Source organism: Orcinus orca, chromosome 2, assembly GCF_937001465.1.
Source record: "Orcinus orca chromosome 2, mOrcOrc1.1, whole genome shotgun sequence".
Lineage (NCBI taxonomy): Eukaryota > Metazoa > Chordata > Mammalia > Artiodactyla > Delphinidae > Orcinus > Orcinus orca.
In genome coordinates this window covers 106,185,820-106,207,647 of record NC_064560.1, presented here as the reverse complement: position 1 = coordinate 106,207,647, position 21,828 = coordinate 106,185,820, and the positions used below count along the sequence as shown (strand labels likewise).

Here is a 21,828-nt window from a genome sequence, read left to right as displayed (position 1 = left end):
ATGCTCTGTCTTCTTGTTGGAACTTTCCTGATGTTCCCAGTCCTTTATGAATTGTTCCTTCCAACAAGAGCAGGTAATTTGCATCTCTGTTAGGGACGCACTAATCTCAAGCTGCCTTATGGGGTACTTTACCTGTTCCTTTCCTGCATTCTTCCACTACAACAGTGGCTTTCAAACTCTTTTTAACAATAACATAGCTCATAGCAATAATGAGCAATAAACAGTGCCACTGTAATCCAACTGGCACATTTATAGATACCTTATAGTTCAACAATTTTAAGAAGTACTTCCTCCATTTTAATATCTCTGAGATCAGGATGTAGCAATAGGGTATCATTATTTTGATAGTTTTCGCTTTCTTCATAGTACATAAAATAACGGTCTGTCATAATTGATGACATTTTAGATTTGTTGGAATATGATACATAACCAAAACAAAAGTTTCACAAAAGTGTTTACCCTTTGTTATAGACTATGGTCTCTAGTTTGGTTTTATTTTCTCTATTTCATTAAGAAAAAAATGCAGATCATAATCCACCAAAATGATTTCACTGTGTATGGCAGTTTGAAAAACTGAGAACTTAAGACTACTTACAGCCGCACAATAGGATTAAGAACTAAAACCGACTACCTCAACATGACTTTACAACCCTAACATCTGCATAAACATGACTTCAATCCCAAGAAATTCTTGTCTGAAAAAATGAAGTTGCAAGTAACTTTACTGCAGTTTCAAGAACTTCCTCAAAGTCCATTTGACTGAACAACAGACTACAACCGACCTAGCCTTCATCAGGGTAAACAGCCCCTTCTCAACAAAATTACTCTTGCGTTTATCAAACCATTGTTGACTTTTCTAGGTTTGCTTCAAAACTCTCTCCCTCCTTGTGTCTACTAATCCTAAAAGATTATATAACAAATTTAGTCCCATCTCAATCATGCTTTCATTGAAAGACCTGTCTTAAATTAATCCTGACCCTCTGAAACCATCCCACTCTTGACCTCCCTCTTTGAGATGCTACTAAGACTCTGTCAACACAGTGGTTTCTCTTACCTCCTGTAAGGAATACATTTGTCTTTGCTTGATCAACAGGTTATTTTGGTGGTCTTTGACGGAAGTTAAGAGCTGACACATTATAACCTCCTTGAGCGAAGGCACAGTACTTATCCTCTACCCCTCCTCCTAGTGATCAAACATTGATGGATGGGGGAGGAAAAGATGTCTTAGGAATCTCAGGGGAGCCTAGAGCAGGGGCTGCAGGGATGTACAATGGTCACAGGGAAGGAGCTCTTGTTGCAGAAAGGCTGCATCCAGAAATAAGAAATCCTGTGGTTAGGACAACCTTCCCCTTTCTCTTGGTTTTGTCTACTCACTGTGCCCTCCACACCTGGTATTCAGATGGTATTGTTTTAAATATAAAAAATATAAAACATTCAAACTCCATCCCAACCACTTAATTTCAAGCCACTATGTTACCTTTGAAGTGGTCTTTGCCTCGTGCTTGAAGCTTCAGGATGCGCATAATAATGGATAAAGGGCTGCCAAACGTTTGGTTCTCATCAGGAATGGTGAATAAGTCATTGAAAAAATACGTTGACCTGCGTCTCTAATTTTATAAATACCTACATACAATTCACATAAACACTAGATGGCTTCTTGGATTCAGTAAGCCATGATGGATAAAATAAGCTTGCTTTTCGTCCAAGTGAGCCCAAGAAGGCACCAATCTACGTTTCCCACTTATCTCACAGTACATTCCTGCTCAAATTCTACACTTCCCTCAAACTGGCCTAGTCCCAGTTCCTGCAACAAGCCAGGTGCTCTCCTCTTCCCTGTCTTTGCTCATTCTGTTCCCTCCGAAGGAACAGCCATCCCCTCACCTCCTCTGGTTTCATGGGCTCCTCATTTAGCTGAAAGGTCACCAGTGGCAACCTCATTTAGAAGCCTTCCTTAGCACCTGACCTTTAACGGTTTTCCTTGTTCGATGGCTGCTGTTTTCTAGCCCATATATCTTCGGGTCCATCCTCCCAGTTCCCCGGAGACGGGGACAATGGCCTATTCCTCTAGGTTGTCCAGTACCTTGCACGTAGTAGGTACGCAGTAAACGCTCGCAAAGAGTTTGGTCACTTCGCCCTCTAATGCTGGGGCACGTAGAGCGAAGAGGGCCCGTCTGTTTACCTCCGCGCCAGCCCCCCGGCCTGGCCCAGTCCAGCCCACCCCACCCCACCCCACCCCACCCCACGCGAGACGCCTGACGAGCCCGCGTGCCTCTCCTGCAGCCCCTGCACCACGCGGAACCCAAACACCGACGTTGGAAATTCCGGCGCCGGCCGGCGCGCGGGGCTGGTCTGGGGCAGGGGCGGGGGCGGGGGCACCCGTGGAGTGAGCCTGTGACGTGAGAGGGCGTGGCTCCTGGAAACCCCGCCCCCCTTCCTCGCCCTCTCTCGCGGGTCGGGGTTACATGGCGGCGACTGCGGCAAAGCGAGAGCCTCGGAGACGCCGCTGCCGCCAGCACAGCCGGAGACCTGAGCCGACACAGGGGGCTGTCCGTGGGCCCCGCACTCCCTCGATGAGTCGGAGAAGTCCCGTGAGTATGTGTGTGTACGTGTGCAGGGCGCGCCGGCGGGGCTGCTCGGGAGGGCGCCGCGGCGGGCCCGGCGGCGGCGGCGGAGCCGGCTCCCTCCATTGTGTGTGACCCTCCGGCTGCAGCCGCTCAACAAAGGCGCTTTTGTTCCGTCTCCCGCCCGCCCCCGGCCCGCCCGCCGGCTCGCTAACTCGGGCCTGGCTGGCGCGGGCCGGCGGGCGACGGGCCGGGGTCCCCGCGTGGGGCCGGCAGTGCGACCGGCGCGCCCCTCCCACCCGGCACGCCCCTCGCCGGCCGCGGTTCCGGGCCCGGCCGCGACTGCCCGCCCCGGGGCCCCGCTTTCTGGCTACCGCACCGCTGCCCGCGCCCGGGTCAGCGGGTTCGAAGCCCGGCCCGGCCCCGCCGGCGGGCCCGGGGCGGCGGCCGGGAAGGGCGGCCCGCCCCGGGAGCGTGAGGTGGCGCGGAGTCTCGCCTTCCTGGCACGCTGCCTTTCGAAATGCTCCCGCGTCTCCTCCCCCATCCCACTCGGGTGACTCGGCCTCAGCTGACTCCGGCCGGGCAAAGTCTCCAGTGCACTCGGCAAATTGCGTAGCGCGCCGCTCACCCGGCTCGGCTCAGAGCCCTGAAGTCCTCTGCCTGAGTTGAGTGTGGCCGTAAAGGAGGTACAGAAAAAGTCGTCTGAATCGGAATTCCTAATTTCCTCCTCCTCTACTACACCCTTGCCTGAGCTGCGTTCGGGACGTGGAGCGGTGGTGGTCCATGAAGGTCCCCAAATGAAAACTTGTTTTGTCAGTTCACTGAAAAGGGGCCTCCTCGCTCCGCTGTGCATTTTTCCCTGACTTGGTGAGGTGCGTTGAAAACTAAGGGCGTTTTGGCCGCCTTTTGTTCCTTGGCTTAGTAAGACTGGTTCAGGTGTTATGTGGGAGCGCCCCGGAGCAGGATATTTTTGATTCCTTTCCTGTTTTATTTTTTCCTTTGCTCGCTCATTGGAAAAGGTCCAGTAAAGGGAAACTGGTGAGGTGGAATTAGAAGCCTACAGCATTTGCAGCAAAATTCATGTTCTTTCCTTCAATGCTAAAAATGCTCCCCAAAGTCAGTCTGAGTGTTAACTTTTTTACAGGTACAAGATGGTTTGTCAAGGGAAACAAAAAACAGGGGACAAAATGGAGCGAAAACAGCTTCAGAGTAGTTTTCTGATTGTTTGATTTGTCTAGCCGTGTCATTTTTTTTTTTTTTTTTTCCTTTTTCGGTACGCGGGCCTCTCACAGTTGTGGCCTCTTCCGTTGCGGGGCACAGGCTCCGGACGCGCAGGCTCAGCGGCCATGGCTCACGGGCCCAGCCGCTCCGCGGCATGTGGGATCTTCCCGGACCGGGGCACGAACCCGTGTCCCCTGCATCGGCAGGCGGACTCTCAACCACTGCGCCACCAGGGAAGCCCTAGCCGTGTCATTTAAAGTTCTGATTGGACACATTCTCTCTAACGTTGGGAAACTGAGATGGTCTGACTAGAAGAATGAGTGTTCTGAGCTAGAAGAATGAAGGGACCAAACAGGACTGGGCCCTGAAAGGGAACTGCCTCTAGAGTTTCTTCTTAGCAATGTCAGATATTTATGTTTGAAATATAATTTCTATAATTTCTATATTGAATATTTCTGTTGAATATAGAAATATAGAATATTTCTATATTCTAAATTAGAAATATAATTTCTAATTGAGACTTTACACTTCTTTAACGGGTCGTTGTTCAAACATGTTTACATGTGCCAAGGAGCGTGGAGTCCTTTTCCATATATGTGTTACATCACTTAATAAGAATTGCCTTGTGAAACTTGGTAAAATTGCTTATTGGTGTCCTAAATTCAGTAATTGCAGTCATGTAGGAAATATGCCAGATTTGAGCAGGATACGTTTTAATCACCTAAGTATTACTGTTCAGAAAAAAACTCTGGGAAATGGAGAATTATTTAGAAAAACCATTATATATCACCATATTTTGCAGTTCATTTATTTGCAAAAGAGGATTAAAAGTGTTTGCTACTTTCTGTGATTAAGAAGGAATCCAGAGAAGATTGAAGATCAGTTAATTTTGCAATAGGAAAAAAGCACATGTTCTAATGACAAATGTTAGTACTAAAAGTGTTGCAGCATTTTGCATAAGTTCATTTAAGCATCGTGAGAGTTCATAACTGACAAAATAGGAAGGTTTGCTGACTCAGGGTACATTGCTGAAGGGGATGGGGTCGGGTAGGAGGAAGCTTAGAAGTGCTGCAAGTTTTGAGTTGGGTGATGACTCATCCTGCCCACGGACTGCTACGTGGCCTTTTTTTTACACACTGTATTTTTTTAAATGATAGGCTAAAATTCTCCTGTACACATTATAATTGTCTCTCTCATAGAGGAGCCACAGTTTCTGTAAAAAAGTAATGGCTTCTTAAATTGCATTTTAAAAGGATATCATTTATCCTGCAGGTGGAATTTTGTAATATTTGTTGAGAGGAAAGGTAAAATTAATTGCTGGTTAGTTGCTGCAATTAAATACTTGATACTAGCAGTTCGTTGGTTATTATTGAGAGAGATTTCTTATGGATTATTTACAAAGGACAGATAGTACTTTTATGGTGTGGATAGAAATTAACCTTTTGTTTTCATTGGTAATGTAAAAGTTATCTTTATAATATCTAGAAATTACTGTAGTTTAAATAAGTGTTGTAAAAGCACAGCAGTGTTTAATCAGATAAAGCTCTTAATATGAACATTTCACTCTGATGGAATTATATTTAGTGCTTTCTCCTGATCTACGTGAATTTGCTGTTTTAATAAAGACAACTTAGAATAGGTATTGTTATAGGCACTATTTTTTCATCAGTCTTTTTCTAAGATAAGCTGAATGTACAGCTCCAAATTTAGGACTTACATTGAAATTTGGTAATAAAATAATTTTGACCATTGTAGAAAGCCATTGTTTAGCAGGTTGGCTTAAAGTAAGATTGAGGGAAAAAAGAAGATTGAGATAGCAGTTTGTTTTAAAAGTGAGAAAAAACTCCCCACTCCCAAGTTTTTCTTTGTATATATGATTTATCTTCTCAGTGATTTATTTGAAGGGGTTTGTGGGCAGTAAAGTGTATTAATGAGAATCAGATCTTTGGAGAGATTTTGGAAGAACGTTGTATGATTTATATAGGGGAGCTTTAGTAAAATTTAATTCAAACTTTAAACTGTATTTCCCACTAAAGGAAATCTAAAAATACAAATTTAAAAGTATTATAGATTTTCAAAGCATCCTGTCATTTAGAGGTTGAACATGTATTTCCAGTGTGTGTGTTTTGAGAATATAGGTAATTACCTGTCATGCTTCATTCAGAATTTATAAACAAACTGGGTGTGTTAGCCTATCTCCTTTCTATGAGGTATTGCCTTATGAAACTATGAGCCTCACCACTGCTATCCAGTTCCTTGTTTGCATTGCATGCTCTAGGGCCCATGTTAAAATAGAAGATGCCTCAAAAGTAAATTCTTTCTGGCATTGTTGGCTTCCCACTGTCAGCTCCTTCAGCCTGTTTTGTGGGCCTGTTACATTACTCCACTGCCTGCTAGGGGTATGGGGATTTTGGTCGGTTTTATTGCTCAGAGCCCTGACTGAGACTTCATAAAAACAATAATGTAATTGTAGTTACTTTTTTTTCCTGGGAGTTGCTTGTCATGTGGAGGTGATGCATTTAGAAAGGTTTGTCTTATATACATGTCAGCCTTTTAAATCCATTTCTGAAAAGTAGTACCCAGACTGATTGTCTGTAGCAAATCACATTTTCCCATTGATATTCATTTAAATATGATATTTTTTTATGGGGAAAAAATGGTATCACGAAAATTGTTTGTTAGAATCCTAGCATTTACTTCAGGGAAGAGACTGCTTCTTCAAGAGTATGAGAAATCTGTGTGCATTTACTTCTATACAACTATAAAACTATAAAATGTTAGTTTTTATGGAGGGGTCATGGGTATTATCTTCCCCCAGTTACATCATTTGACAGCTAAAAAAACTGAGGCCCAGAGAAATCTAAGACCTTGTTACTCACAGGGTGATTTCTGGACAAGCAGTATTAGCAGCACCTGGGAATTTGTTGGAAGTGCAGAATCTCGACCCCATCTCAAGACTTACTGTGTTAGAACCTGCAGTTTAACTAGATTCTTAGGTGATTCAAATGCACATTCATTTCTGGAAGCATTGCTAAGTAACCATACATAAGTTGCTCAGCTGGTTAGTGACTGATTTGGAAAACTCAGGTCTTCTGAGTTGCTCTTTCCATTGGCCCTCCTGAAAAAAAAAGTCAAAAGGAAGATTGAGGATCTAATCACTGTCCAGTAGAACTTTCTGTGATGATAGAAATGTTTTATTCTGTGCTGTCCAATGAGATAACCACTAGCCACATGTGACTGTTGAGCATTTGACAGGTGGCTAGTGCACCTGAGGAACTGAATATTTAATTATATGTAATTTTAATTAATTTATACTTAAATAGCTGCATGAAGTTAGTGGCTACCATATTGGACAGCACAGATTTAGATGATCTTTGCCCACACTAAATTTAAAATAGTCTAAGCTGTAATTTAATAACTGATTAGGCTTTTAACGTATAATTTTCTTCTAACAGATTTTTTGAAGGAAAAAAATTTAATCTTTCTCCTTGATTCTTGAGAAAAGTATTAGGTACTTATTAAATAGATATGTTATAAAAGCAATTGATAACTTATGAAAAATATGCAATTTATTTTAAAACTGATACGTATGAATTTATAGCATGGTGAGCGTGATCCTAAGATGTACAGTTTGATAAGTTTTGACAAATGTGTCGAGTTGAGAGTTCATATAACATTAAAATATAAAATATTTTTATCACCCCTAAAAAAATAACTGATTAGGCTTAATTTAATAATTTCCCTCTTCATTTACAAATTGGAGAGATGGTAGGTTTCTAACTACCTGCTTTTCTAATATGCCCAGATATTATTTTAGTAGTTATTATAAAACAATGCCAATTATCTGATTGATACTCCTGTGTTCAGTAATGTAGACACTCAAAGTTGCAAGAATATGCATTTTCCCATTTGTCTCAGTAAAGATATTTTCACTTGGATTTAAAAATATTAAAAATAACCTGTTAAGTAAATATTCCTTAATTATCTTGCAGATAGCATTGAGGGGACAGTTTTGCCTCTGGCCTAGTACCTCCAGGCTTTTTTCCACTTGTTGATAAGCTCCCAGATTGATCTGCCATTTGTTATGTTATTTCCAGGCAGAGAAACATTGAGTGGTTCTTAACCTCCCACCTTATGCAGTGGTAAGATTCTAACCCTAGAGTAAGTCAGAGTGGCCTGTGTCCAGATCTTGACATTTACTATATGTGTGATTTCAGTGAACTTGATTTACCTCTCGGAGCAAAAGTGTTCATATTTGTAAAATGTGACTTACAAGGTGTTGGTTCTGAGTAACAGAAGTAGTTGGTTTTAGAAAGTGCCTATCACTTAATAGATAGTAAATTTGAATTACCTTCCCTTCCCCTTGTGATTAGCTTTTTATAGCCTTCTGTATTTAGTCTTATGTTTAAGATTCCAACCAAACTTAAGGGATATTCTGATTTTAAGTCTTGTTGGTTCCCACCGATTACATGGCTTCCTGCCTTGCTTCATTCATGTTATATCCCTTGTACATTCCTCCACTTGTGCTCTAGATTCCTTCTCTTGACTTCTTAAGGACTCATTTCTTGCCTGCATCTTGAATTTTGCCCTTTCTATTGGGCCATCTTTATTGGTATACAGATGTGCTCTAGAGCTATGCTGTCCAATATAGCCACTAGCCACATGTGGCTAATTAAACAAAAATTAATTTAAAAAAATTCAGTTCCTCAGTCATACTAGCTACATTTCAGTTGCTTGGTAGCCATGTGTAGCTATTGACTCTGTATTGGACAGTGCAGATATAGAATAGAAATCTGTTATAAACCCTCTCCTGATTCCACATTCTTCTCCTCTAGTTACTGCCTCATTTCTCTGATCCTCTTTCAAGCAGATTTTCAAGAACTGTCTTTGTGTGCTGTCTCCACTTTCATTTGCTCTTCAACTCCAGACTGGTTTCTATCACCATCTCACCACTGAAAGTACTCTAGTCAAGGTTACCAGTGATATCCATTTACCAATTCTATCTTAAAGGATCTTGCAGCAGCATTCAGTATTATTGACCACAGTTTTCTGCCTATTCTCCTGCTTCTCTTAGTTTATGGGACACATATTCCTGTATTCCTCCTACCTCACACTTTGTCATACTTTTTTTTTTTACAGGCTTCTCTCTCCTCTCCTGCCTCTAAGTATTGGCATATCCCAGAGGTTAGTCCTGGACTTTTTTCCCCCCTTCTCTTGATTCTTTCCATAGGAGGTCTCATTCAATTTAGTTTTTTAAATAGTATCTATATGTGAATAATTCTCAAGTGTTTGTTTCTGGTTTAGACTTCTCACCTAAATAGACTTAATATGTCCAGAATAGACCTCTTTCTCCCATATTGTTCTCCAAGTCTTCCCCATCTCAGTAATTGTCACCTAGGAGTTATCCTTAAAACCTATTTTTCCCTTTATCCACCATATCTAATCCATCATCATGTTTTCTTGGTCTCCAAAATATGATTTTGATTTCTCCTGTTTTACATCTTCATTTCTACCAGCCTAATCTCAGTCGCCATCATTTCATGTGGCCTACTGAAATAGCTTTTAACTGGCCTCTGCTTTCACTTGACCATCTTCTTCAGTGCATTCTCCTCCTGGTAGCCAGAATCATCTTTTAAAAATGGAGATGAAAAAAAAAATGGAGATGAAACAGGACTTCCCTGGTCGCGCAGTGGTTGAGAGTCCGCCTGCCGATGCAAGGGACACGGGTTTGTGCCCTGGTGCGGGAAGATCCCACATGCCGCGGAGCGGCTGGGCCCGTGAGCCATGGCCGCTGAGCCTGCGCGTCCGGAGCATGTGCTCCGCAACGGGAGAGGCCACAACAGTGAGAGGCCCACGTACCGGGAAAAAAAAAAAAAATGGAGATGAAACCATGCCAGTTGTCTGCTTAAAATCCTTCAGTAGCTTTCTTAGTTATAAAATTCAGAATCCTGCCTCATGTGTTTGCCATCAGTCCCTGCTCCTTTTGCTCAGGATGCTGTCGCATCTTTTCTTTTCCTCCAGAATACCAAGTTATGTCCTGCTCTAGGTTGTATTTGCTTTTTCCTCTGTTTGGAACACTCTTTTCCCATCTCTTAGCAACACTGGTTCTGTCTTACTGTTCAGGCTTCAGTTCCTTAGATGGCCATTTCCAAGTCACCCAGTCATAGCACTTGGCCAAATCTGAAGTTATGTTTACTTGTTAATCTTTCCTCATTAGAATGTAAAGTCTTTGGAAGCAGAAGAACCTTAACTGTCTTATTCTCCACTGTACCAGGAAACAGTGCCTGACACATGCCAAGTGCTCAGTAAATTTTTGTGCACGGTATAAAATGTTTGTTTGACTCCCTTAAACTTCTATAGGGAAAAAGTACATTAAAGATTGCATTGTAGTCATTGTAACATGTGATTCTGAACTGGGTTTATTTAGCTCTCAAGTACATTATTGGTACAATTGTAAAAACTTAAATGGGATCTGAGTACTAGATAGTAGTACTATGCCAGTGTTAATTTCCTGACTTTGATGATTATATTTTGGTTATGCAGAAGAATGTTCTGTCTATAAGAAATATACTGTACTATTAAAGGGTTGGGGGGGAATGTGTAGTGTACTTGTCAGTAAATTACATTATTATTTGAGAGACAGTCATGGGCTTTGATTTGAAACCTGAGGTTCAAATTCTGGCTCTCACTGATATGTGATTTTTAATGCATTATTTAAATTCCCTAAAGATCTTAGGACCCATTTTGCAGTGTTGTTAGGAGGATTTAGTGTAAGAGTAGTATGCTTCACACATACTACGTTCTTAAGCTTGCTATTGTTTATTCAGCTCTTTTAAAATTCAACTATTAAAATTCTATTCTCATGTTCAGTGCTGTGACTTCCTTTATAATACAAATGTTTTTCATTAATTGCTTTTATAAAAGCTGATAATGTAGGATAAATATGTACCAGAAAATGTTATTTATATCGTCAACTTAGAACTTTTGAGCTGTACTCCATAATGCAGTTTTTTACTTTTTTATATTTTTTTATTTATTTTGTTTTTGCGGTTCGCGGGCCTCTCACTGTTGTGGCCTCTCCCGTTGCGGAGCACAGGCTCCGGACGCGCAGGCTCAGCAGCCATGGCTCACGGGCCCAGCTGCTCCGTGGCATGTGAGATCTTCCTGGACCGGGGCACGAACCCGTGTCCCCTGTATCGGCAGGCGGACTCTCAACCACTACGCCACCAGGGAAGCCCCATAATGTAGTTTTTTTAATTCTTTTTTTTTTTTTTAATTTTTGGCTGCACCACATGGCATGCAGAATCTTAGTCCCAGACCAGGGATCGAACCGGTTCCCCCTGCGTTGGGAGCACAGAGTCTTAACCACTGGACTGCCAGGGAAGTCCTTAAATTCTTAAAAACTATATACTTTTAAAGTAGAAAGTAGAGCCCCTCAAAATTATTTCAATTAAAATATTTGGGAAAAAATAATAAAATGTGTATTTATCTTGAGTAACATGGTTAATTTCTATCTTCTTTGGAAGTGTCAGTGAATTTGTGGTATGTATATATGTATGTATGTACGTATGTGTGTATGTATTTATGGCCATGCGTGTGGCACGTGGGATCTTAGTTCCCAGGCCAGGGATTGAACCCATGCCCCCTGCCCAACTGCCAGGGAAGTCCCGAATCTGTGGTATTTAAATGTTAATGTATTAGTTTGTATTATTATTGATGTAAAAGTACACAACTGCTTGGCAAAATAAATCATTACTGATAATTGTTGATTTACTTAGTTTTCTTTTTCCTTCCCTTTACTCCCCATTGATGGGCATGTTAGTAAGTATACATAATGGCCAAAAAGGGACAAGGTGTTTAAAGATGACCCATGAGCCTTTCATTATTTATCGCAGTCTGTTTTGAATAATATAAACTACTTCACTAACGCTGCAAACCTTACGATTGCATGATTCAGTTTACCCCCTTCTAGCACATTGTGCTCTTATGTTTTACTTCTACATGTGCTATAACCGCTACAGCACATTATTATTTTTGCTCTAAACAATCAATAGTCTCTTAAAGACATTTAAACATGGGTTTTGTTTTGTTTTAAAGGCTTTTTGTATTTTCCAATTATTTACCCTTTCTGGGGATTTTGTTGCTTTCTGCAGATCTGGGGTTCCATTTGGTGTCATTTTCCTTCACCGTAAGCAACTTCTTTTAGCATTTCTTGTAGTGAAAGTCTGTTGGAGACAAGTTCTTTTCCCTTTTGTCTCTTTGAAATGTTTTTATTTCATCATTTTTGAAGTATGTTTTCCTAGATGTAGAATTCTGGGTTGATAGTTTCTTTTGGAACTTGAAAGGTGGTGTTCTGTTGTCTTCTGGCTTTCATTGTTTCTAATGATAAATCAGCCATTGTTTTTATTGTTTTTCCCTAGTATATACTTTTTCTCTTTTCCATAGTTGCTTTTAAGAGTTGCTCTTCCGCCCTTCCCACTCCCCAGTTTTCAACAGTTGATGATGTGCCTAAGTATGGGTTTCTTTGTATTTATCCTGCTTGCTGTTCATTGAGCTTCCAGGTTTGTGAGTTGATGTCTTTTATCAGTTTTGGAAAGTTTTTGTCCATTTTCTCATCACATACTTCTGCCCTGTCAGCTTTCTGAACCTTGGGGGCTCTGTACTTTTCAGCCTAGCTGCCAACTCTTTGGATTGCTTGGACATTTTCTTTGCTTCTCAGTACCACCTCAGGTTTTCTTTATTTAACTCATGTTTTTGCCCATTTTCTAATGAAGAATATCTGCCTTACATTCAGAGTGACTTGGAGGGGTTTATCTCATATTCCTGTCTTGGCCTTCACCTTAAGAGGGCATCTGGAGCTTCCCTGGTGGTGCAGTGGTTGAGAGTCCGCCTGCCGATGCAGGGGACACAGGTTCGTGCCCCGGTCCGGGAAGATCCCAGATGCCACAGAGCGGCTGGGCCCGTGAGCCATGGCCGCTGAGCCTGCGCGTCCGGAGCCTGTGCTCCGCAACGGGAGAGGCCACAACAGTGAGAGGCCCGCGTACCGCAAAAAAAAAAAAAAAGGCATCTGTCTTGTACACAGTGGAGACCTATATGCTTCATGAGATTTTCTCTCAGCTTTCCGGCCTTGACTTCAGACTTGTGCCCTTAATGAGGACCCGTGGGGAAGAATTGGGAGGTGGGGCTTGTAACTGGGCTTCCTCTGAATTCTAATCTGTTACCTGAATCCACATTCAGCTAGTAAAATTTGTTTATAAATTTGGTTGGTTTCTTCTTAGTCCTGTTAGTGGAAAATTTCTTGTTTTCTTGCCACTTTGCCAGGAATGAGAATAGCCATGGTCTCTTGTCTTATGAAGAGCTCGACATTTTCTGGAACTTAATTTATTTAGAGTTCTTTGCATCCTTTCTGGTGTTTTTTAAAAATTTATTTGTTTATTTTTGGCTGCATTGGGTCTTTGTTGCTGTGCACGGGCTTTCTCTAATTGCGGTGAGCGGGGGCTTGTCATTGTGGTGGCTCCTCTTGTTGCGGAGCATGGGCTCTAGGTGCACGGGCTCCAGTAGTTGTGGCTCGCGGGCTCAGTAGTTGTAGCTCAAGGACTCGAGAGCGCAGGCTTAGTAGTTTGGCACACAGGCTTAGTTCCCCGCGTCATGGGGGATCTTTCCCGACCAGGGCTCGAACCCGTGTCCCCTGCATTGGCAGGTGGATTCTTAACCACTGCGCCACCAGGGAAGTCCCCTGATGTTTAAAAACAAAACAAAAAAACTACAATTTTGTAGCTTATTCAACTTATCAGGGTTTATAGGATGAGAGTGATGGTGTCTTGCAACTTTCTGCATACTAATCAGGAGTGGAAATCCTGAGCCTTTCACTAAACTTAAAACATTTTGGAGCTGGAAGAGACCATAGAAATCACGTAGTTTAGCTCCATCATTTTCCTGATGAGGAACTAAGATGTAGAAATCTGAGATGCTTTGATTACAAAGCTAATTTAGCCACAGATCCTGGACTAGACTTCAGATCTCTTCATGTTTCTTTGTTTTTGTTTTTAGTATGGGGTTAGTGAAATCAGACAGGAATTTTTCAGCAGTGCCAAACCATAGTGTGAATCTGAAAGGAAACTTACATGATTTTTTATTTTGCAAGCTTTGTTCAAGTCTGGAGAAAATGAGAAACAAAGGAGGAAAGATATTCCAGAAAAGTTATATGCCATCTGAATCATTTTTTTAAAATTTGGGGGGACTTCCCTGGTGGCACAGTGGTTAAGAATCCACCTGCCAATGCAGGGGACATGTGTTCGAGCCCTGGTCCGGAAAGATCCCCCATGACGCGGGTAACTAAGCCTGTGTGCCACAACTACTGAACCCACATGCTATAACTACTGAAGCCCGCGTGCCTAGAGCCCATGCTCTGCAACAAGAGAAGCCACCGCAATAAGCCCGCGGACTGCAACCAAGAGTAGCCCCCGCTTGCCACAACTAGAGAAAGTCCACGTGCAGCAACAAAGACCCAACACAGCCAAAAATAAATAAATAAAATTAAAAATTAAAAAAAGGATATCTCTTAAAAAAAAAATGTTGGGGACTCTCTAACCAAGCATGTGGTTGCCTCCATTTGATGAGGTCCAGAAATGTTTTGTGTGGTCTTGCACAATGTGGCCTTCTTCAGACCCTCACCAGGGTTAGCTCAAAAGTGACAGCTGTTATATTTGATGTATAGTCTGGAAAGCTGTGGTGCTAGATGCCATAGACCCTACTAGGATGGAGTAAAGAACAGTAAAATCAGAGTAATGTCAGGGTCTTGCATATCTTCATGATACCTACTTGCTGTCATATAGGCTAGTAGGACTTTTTATAGAATCCTACTCATCTGGTTATATAGGATACTATTTCAGTGGCACAGTCCCTCTCCACTACCTCAGCAAAACAAACCAGGAGCTATAACAAAGCTGAAGTGTTTTTGTTTCTTCAGTCTGAGTGGGTTGAAATCAGTTGCTTTCTTCAGATGTTGGCAGACCTATGTGTTCACCATAGGGTGAGGCTCTTGGGGGAATGCATGGAAAGGAAAGTACCATATTTAGGCGTCATCACTGATGTTCCCACTTGGTAGGTCAGAATGTGATCAGATTTTGAAAAATTGAGGGTAGAGCTTGTCCAAAACTTTCTACTATCAAGTAGAATATGTTATTTACATTAATTCATTCAGTAGTTTTTAAGGTGCTTACTAAGTACCAGGAGCTATGATCAGAAAATGTCAGTAAAGCTACTTAGTTCCAAACCTTTTATTTTATTTTATTTTATTTTATTTTATTTTATTATTATTTTATTTATTGGTACGCGGGCCTCTCACTGCTGTGGCTTCTCCCGTTGTGGAGCACAGGCTCCAGACGCGCAGGCTCAGCGGCCATGGCTCACGGGCCCAGCTGCTCTGCGGCATGTGGGATCTTCCTGGACCGGGGCACAAACCGTGTCCCCTGCATCAGCAGGCAGACTCTCAACCACTGCGCCACCAGGGAAGCCCCAAACCTTTTATTTTAAAATACAGCTACAACAAAGGGGAAGGGAGTGGTGCCCTAGAAAATGAAGATAGGATTTGAAGATTAGAGATTAGATGAGATTGGGGGTGGATGGCCAAAGACAAAGGAAGGAAAATGCTATTAGAAAAGAGAAGAGAGAAAGAAGGCCTAGTGGGACAGGGAGGAATGTACTACAATGGAGTGTGTTGTTACTGTGATGCTCTAGGAGTGAATATGTGCTCCATGGGGTTTTTTTGTTTTGTTTTGTTTTGTTTTTTGACCCCTTGTGTACCTTAATGCCTAAAAGAATGCCTGGCATTTGGTAAGCACTAAAGGTTTTGTTGAATAAAAATGTAGTGGATGGGGCTTCCCTGGTGGCGCAGTGGTTGAGAGTCCGCCTGCTGACGCAGGGGACACGGGTTCGTGCCCAGGTCCGGGAAGATCCCACACGCCGCGGAGCGGCTGGGCCTGTGAGCCATGGCCGCCGGGCCTGCGCGTCTGGAGCCTGTGCTCCACAACGGGGAGAGGCCACAACAGTGAGAGGCCCGCGTACCACAAAAAAAAAAAAAAAATGTAGCAGATGGATGGAAGAATTGAAGCTGTTTTAGTGAAAGCTGTTCGAAACAATCTAGGTTCTCTCTGCTTCTGGGCCATGTTGGGATTGCATTTCCCTACTGCCTTGAAGTAGGTGGGACAGTGTGACCTGCTTTGGTCAATAAAATGTGAGTAGAAGTGAAGTGTATCATTTTTAGACGAAGGTTTAGGCACCAGTGCGATATTCCTTCTTCTTTCCCTCTGGCACACTGAGTGGCAATGACAGAGATGGTAGCTACTTCAAGAGTTTAGATAACAGCTATGTTGGTCTTGTTGCATGAGCTGGACTTAAAAGTTTAAGTCACTGATATTTTAGGGTTATCGGTTACTGTAACACTGCATAACCTATCTTGACTACTACTACAGAAATTTATATTCATTTTTGTTTGGTTGGAGTCTTCAGATTTCCAAAGGTACTTGAAGAAGGAGGCTGCCTACTTGTCTCCTACTTATATATTTGCCTCACGTGTTTCCTTACCATTAGTTAGGAGAGGAGTCTTAGAAATGAGGGCTTAGGCAGGAAGAGGATAGGAGAAGAATGAAGGGTTATTACAGTCATTAAAAATTTTCCAGCCATAAATTTCTAGAAGGGATCATGTTTGTTTAATGTTAGGTTTATAGTAATTTCAATCACATTTCCACCATTCTGGGCATCCCACCATAATAAGTGGGAGCAAAAACTAGTGAAATAAAAGACTTACATGGTGCTTTCATAAATCATAGACTTTTAGAATTGGAAGCGTCTTTAGAGAGATTCTTTGACTTGTTTATCTGGTCTGTGAAGTTCAAATATTCCAATATAGGTACTTAGAGTAAATTAAATAGCAACTAGAAATGAACATCAAAGTAAACAATGACATTTATTTTATAATGGCCTTTTAAATGGCTGAGTGTTATTTAGGCAAAGTTACAGACAATTTAAGAACAGAAGTTAGGAGTAGAAGAGGAGTTTTTAAAAAACTGGATATTTTATTAGAAGCTATGTAATCATCCATCTTTGAGAGTTCTTCTGTGTAGCTTACAGTAGTTACTGAGAGCAGGCAAAGCCTGTTAGTCTTCAGGGCTCAAGTGTTAAGGTCCTCCTTCCCACACCAGCCAGGTCCCTAAGATGATTCACTGACACTGGTTTGCACTTTGGACCTCCTCTAGGTCTAAATCCTGAGAGGGGTCCCTGGTAACTCTGAGGGCTACCCTACATTAGGAGTGAGGGCTTTGTCAAGAATGTATATAAGCAAGCAGTTAAGCTGTACCCTTTGGCCTTCTCTGCCCTAGAAACTTAGTATCTTCGATGAGAGCTTGAGAACATGATCTTCGGGAAGGGTGAATTTGCTATAACAACACCTCTCTGTGCCAGGGTTAGGAGACAGTCGTAGGTGAATGTAAGCAGAACTCAACCTTTCCCTTCTCTCCAAAAGCAGCTGGGTTTTGGCTGAGGAGATGTGAGGCTGGCTGAATGCCAGTTAACTCAAATTACTCACTTCACCCTGGAAAAGAGCTAAATAGGCAAGAGCTCGGGGGGTGGGGTGGGGGGGGTGTTTGAGTGAGTATGATCAGGCCAGATGACCCAAGTCAGCATTTTAACCTCAGAAGCAGCAGAATAGAAGATGGAAGAGAAAACCGGACAAATAACCTTTATGTTTAAGGCCCTCACCTCAAACTTTGTACTTTGTGACACTGACCAGGTTGTTCCTGGATAAGAAAGGAAAGAAAATCCAATTTCTGTAGAATGTGGAGATGGGGCAGAGTGAAGTTATTCTACTGTCTTTTCTTTCTTTTGCATTTTATAACTTTACTTCATACACTTAGGCTTGACTCAGAGTACCTGCATTTCTCTTGGTGTAGGGGTAGGCTAACTGACTGAAAGCAGGAGACAATTTCAGGAAGAAAGGAGAGCTTGAGGCAACAGTTGTGGCTAATGCAGCTTCAGGAAACTGCATGTAAATGTTGGAAACTGGTACCCAGCCTGGGCTACATAGAGAGCTTTTACTTCCATGTTATGGTGAATCACTGAAAGAAAACCAAAGAGCCAGTTTCATCCTTATAAATCATTCTTTGTACTTCATTTTATTTACCAAATTGTTAAAAACAAAACAACATTGATTCAGCTAATTAAAACTTAACCAGTGATCTCTCTCCAAGCAACAAACGCAGTGTCAACCCTGATGTTGGTAGGAACGGGTAATATTTGGAGGCAGAAATTGCAAAGGTGGTGGGAAGGGTCATTTTTAAGTTGCTGTCCTGTCATAGTTTTCCCTTTCCTCCCTTGAAGTGTGTGGAAAGTGCAAAAGGAATATAGAATCACAGATCCTTCCAGAGTCTAAGCCTTGAACTTTGCTTTTATGGTGTTAAACGTGAAAGATGGTGGAGAAAATGGTATAAATGAGACATTTCTAGAGGTTGGTGATGTGGATGGAGAATGCTCTGATGAGTAATCTGCTGATCCAGTTGAGTTGCATGTGCATGCCCGTGGAACTCCCTGATGGATATGAAAGATGGAGGTGATTGGAGAGATCAGGATTTGGAATATAACTGCCATGAGGGTCAAGGTGATAAGGAAGAAGCTGTTTTCATGGTCACTAAGGAGGAGCATGGGAGACCTCTGGCTTTTTAGGGCTTCCAGAGGCATATATCCTGACCTCTAATTAGGTCAGATCCCCCAGTGTCTAGGCTCTCATACCATCCTGTACCATCTGGAACCATTTTTCCCTTCTGCATTCTCCTTTTTCATATTGTTAGTTTATTGTTTGTCTCCAACCATACCATAAACTCCATGAGGGCAGGGCCCAAGCCTATTTTTACTTACCATTTTATCCCCAGTGCTTAGTATATTGACAAGTACATAACATATAATTAGCAAATACTTGCTGAATGGAGTGGGACTGAATTGGAAACATTTACTGGATCTACTTTATCATGCAGAGGTATAACATTACCTCCAACTTACTGTTTAAGGTGAGCTTATTCTTCAAGCTCCTGGATGAAAAGGTGCTAAATAAATAGCTTTTGGTCTAATAGATACTGAAGGACTTCAAAGAGTACTACTCACAGACAGTGAGGCAACTCACTGAGCAAGCACTATTGTAAATAATGGGATATTCTCCTTTACCCCCCCCCGCCAATTTTTTATTGGTACAGTCCTCACTGTCTAGTGGAATTACAGTTTTGTTGATAAATATTACCTTGTTTCTTTAGATTGGTCTCATTTCTGTAAAGTCTGCTTAAGGCTTTCAATATAGTCATCATCTGAATCTATAATGAGAACTCTGCAGTTCTCAGCGTAGGTAAAACTCCTGCCTTCCCCAAGATGAATTTTTACCCACTCTTTACCCCTGTAAATGCTGACCAGTCATTGAGATTTCTGAAGAGGCATTCTCATCCTTCCACTTGTTTCTGCTCTGTAGTGCTTCTTGGTCTCACTGAAATTGAAAGGGGGCAGTTGTGGTTGGAGGTCTTGAGCAGAGATCTCTCATAATCTGAGTAAAGATGTCTCTCTCATAATCTGGCTGCAGTTCTTACTGTCGTGCTCTTGGATGATAGTGGTGTTTTTTTTCGTGGGGCGGGGGCACGTCGGGTCTTCGTTGAGGAACATGAGATCTTTGTTGAGGCATGCGGGATCTCTTCATTCCGGCGCTTGGGTTTCTCTCTAGTTGTGGTGTGCGGGTTTTCTCTCTCTAGTGGCGCTTGGGTTTTCTCTCTCTAGTTGTGGTGTGCGAGTTTTCTCTCTCTAGTTGTGGTACACGGGCTCCAGAGTGCGGGGGCTCTGTAGGTTGCAGCGCGTGGGCTCTCTTGTTGAGGCTCGCAGGCTTTGTTGTCCCAGGGCACGCAGGATCTTAGTTCCCCAACCAGGGATCGAACCCACGCCCCCTGCATTGCAAGGTGGATTCTTTACCATAGGACTACCAGGGAAGTCCCAGTGGTGGTGTTTTTAGCAAAGCCTTATTTCTGCTTGCCCATGATTGCTATATTAGTAAACTAGAAGCTTAAGAGAGTACCTAGAGGTTTTACTGTTCTTATGTCAAGTCTGTTAAACTGACATAAAAATGTACCTTTATCAAAAACTTAAAACTTGACTGAGCTTTAAGGAATTGTCTATGTTGGGCAAGAAGGTAGGTGTGAACATTCTATTTCACATGGAGACTAGAAATGTAAATTTCAGAAACAGTGGACAGCCTTTGAAAAATACTTTTTTTAATGAACAATTATTTTATTTTTTTTAAGAATCATTGTTATTTATTTATTTATTTATTTATTTATTTACTTAGGCTGCACTGGGTCTTAGTTGTGGCACGCGGGATCTTTTAGTTGCCACATGCAGACTCATAGTAGTGGCATGCATGCAGGATTTAGTTCCCCGACCAGGGATTGAATCCCAGCCCCCTTCATAGGGATCATGGAGTCTTACCCACTGGACCACCGGGGAAGTCCTGACATATACTGATTTTTTTCTAAGATATTTGGTAGGGAACAGGAAGAATCAAGATGTATACAAATAGAAAAAATTGGAGTGGGGGGAGGCACACAATATTAATTAAAGCCCTTTAAAAATCTGAAGTATTTTTTTATTTAAAAGTTTATTTGTAAACCTTAATTTAACTTTTAAATGTTTTACTACAAATAGACTGATAAGCTACAGAATTTTTCGGAGTCTGCGGAGTCTGTGTTTATTTTTTTATTTCTGAGAAGCAGACAAAATACTTGCATGCAGAAGAAACCATCTCTGTCATAGTGAAACAAAGAAAGCTATTATGCTATTAACGTCTTTCACAATATTAAGTAGATGTAAGAAACACTCATATTTATTAAAATAACTCAGGGATAGTAAATAATCAGTTTTTATTAAATAAGCTATTGCCATTAGGATCATTTATCTACTTAGTCTCTGAGTTATTAGTGTCATCAGTTTCTCCTTCACACATTATTTTTAATGTTTGTGGATTTCTCAGAATTGAAGCATTTGCTCAGATTGAGGCAAATGCTGTTACCTTATTTTACTTTTCAGAATCTTGTGTTTCCACATGTGAAGTATGTAGGAATGTGAATGAAGCAGGCAGAAAATAAAGGCAGATTCCTCTGTTGTACGAAAGCTTCACCACTGTGAAATAGCTGATGTGTTTGGGTCCTAGCAGTTCTTAGGCCACACCTGAAGGTGATTGTAAGTTGTTACATGTTCAGGTTTGGAATGGACTGCTTTATTTCATACAATGATAAATTTTCTCCTGGCCTTTAAACGATTAGCTCTTTGAACAAAGGACTATTACAGCTGTCCTATTTCCAATCTCTTCAGACCCATTCAGCAAATAGCACTGTATATGCCCCTATACCAGCTTTAAGATCAAAAGTCAGCAACAGGAAGCCAGGGCTTCCCTGGTGGCACAGTGGTTAAGAATCCACCTGCCAATGCAGGGGACACGGGTTCGAGCCCTGGTCTGGGAAGATCCCACATGCCGTGGAGCACCTAAGCCAGTGTGCCACAACTCCTGAGCCTGCTCTCTAGAGCCCGCGAGCCACAACTACTGAGCCCATGCACCTAGAGCCCGTGCTCCACAACAAGAGAAGCCACCATAATGAGAAGCCCGCGCACCGCCACACCTAGAGAAAGCCCGCACGTGGCAACGAAGACCCAACACAGCCAAAAATAAAAAAAAAAAATTTTTTTAAAGCAACAGGAAGCCTTTCCATGTAAGGGTTAGTTAGGCTGTATTACATGCTCATAGGCATGTACATGAGCTACGACATTGCCCTCCTAGTTGCTTCTGGGACATGAGACACTCACCTTAGTGGCTTTCCAGTCTTAGTCCCTCTGTCTACAACAGTTTCTCCCACATAGCATCCCTAAGGCATACCCACTTCCTTACTTCCTCCTTTAGAGCTTTGCTCCAATAACACTTTATCAGAGAGGCATTTCCTAACTACCCTCCCTGTCCTCTTTCTCTGTTTTA

General features: G+C 42.1%; 2 protein-coding genes across 5 annotated transcripts in view; one reads left to right on the top strand and one right to left on the bottom strand.

Moving 5' to 3' along the window:
* Positions 1-316: 316 nt before the first annotated feature.
* On the bottom strand, positions 317-2,747 carry LOC125963514 (translation initiation factor IF-2-like). Its single transcript, XM_049706030.1, has 2 exons — positions 2,081-2,747; positions 317-1,539 (listed from the first exon to the last, which is right to left on the bottom strand). The coding sequence occupies exons 1-2, from the start codon at positions 2,685-2,687 to the stop codon at positions 1,511-1,513; spliced, it is 636 nt and encodes a 211-aa protein (XP_049561987.1). The 5' UTR covers positions 2,688-2,747; the 3' UTR covers positions 317-1,510.
* Positions 2,450-21,828, top strand: part of MAPK6 (mitogen-activated protein kinase 6) — a 42,411-nt gene continuing 23,032 nt past the window's right edge. For 2 of the 4 annotated variants that reach the window (XM_004281669.3, XM_033409195.2), the window contains exon 1: positions 2,450-2,588. The gene's annotated coding sequence lies outside the window, so the exon portion shown is untranslated. Of the gene's footprint in view, positions 2,589-3,096; positions 3,248-3,278; positions 3,434-21,828 lie in introns of those variants that run through there. The other 2 variants (XM_033409194.2, XM_033409193.2) reach the window with 2 other exon arrangements.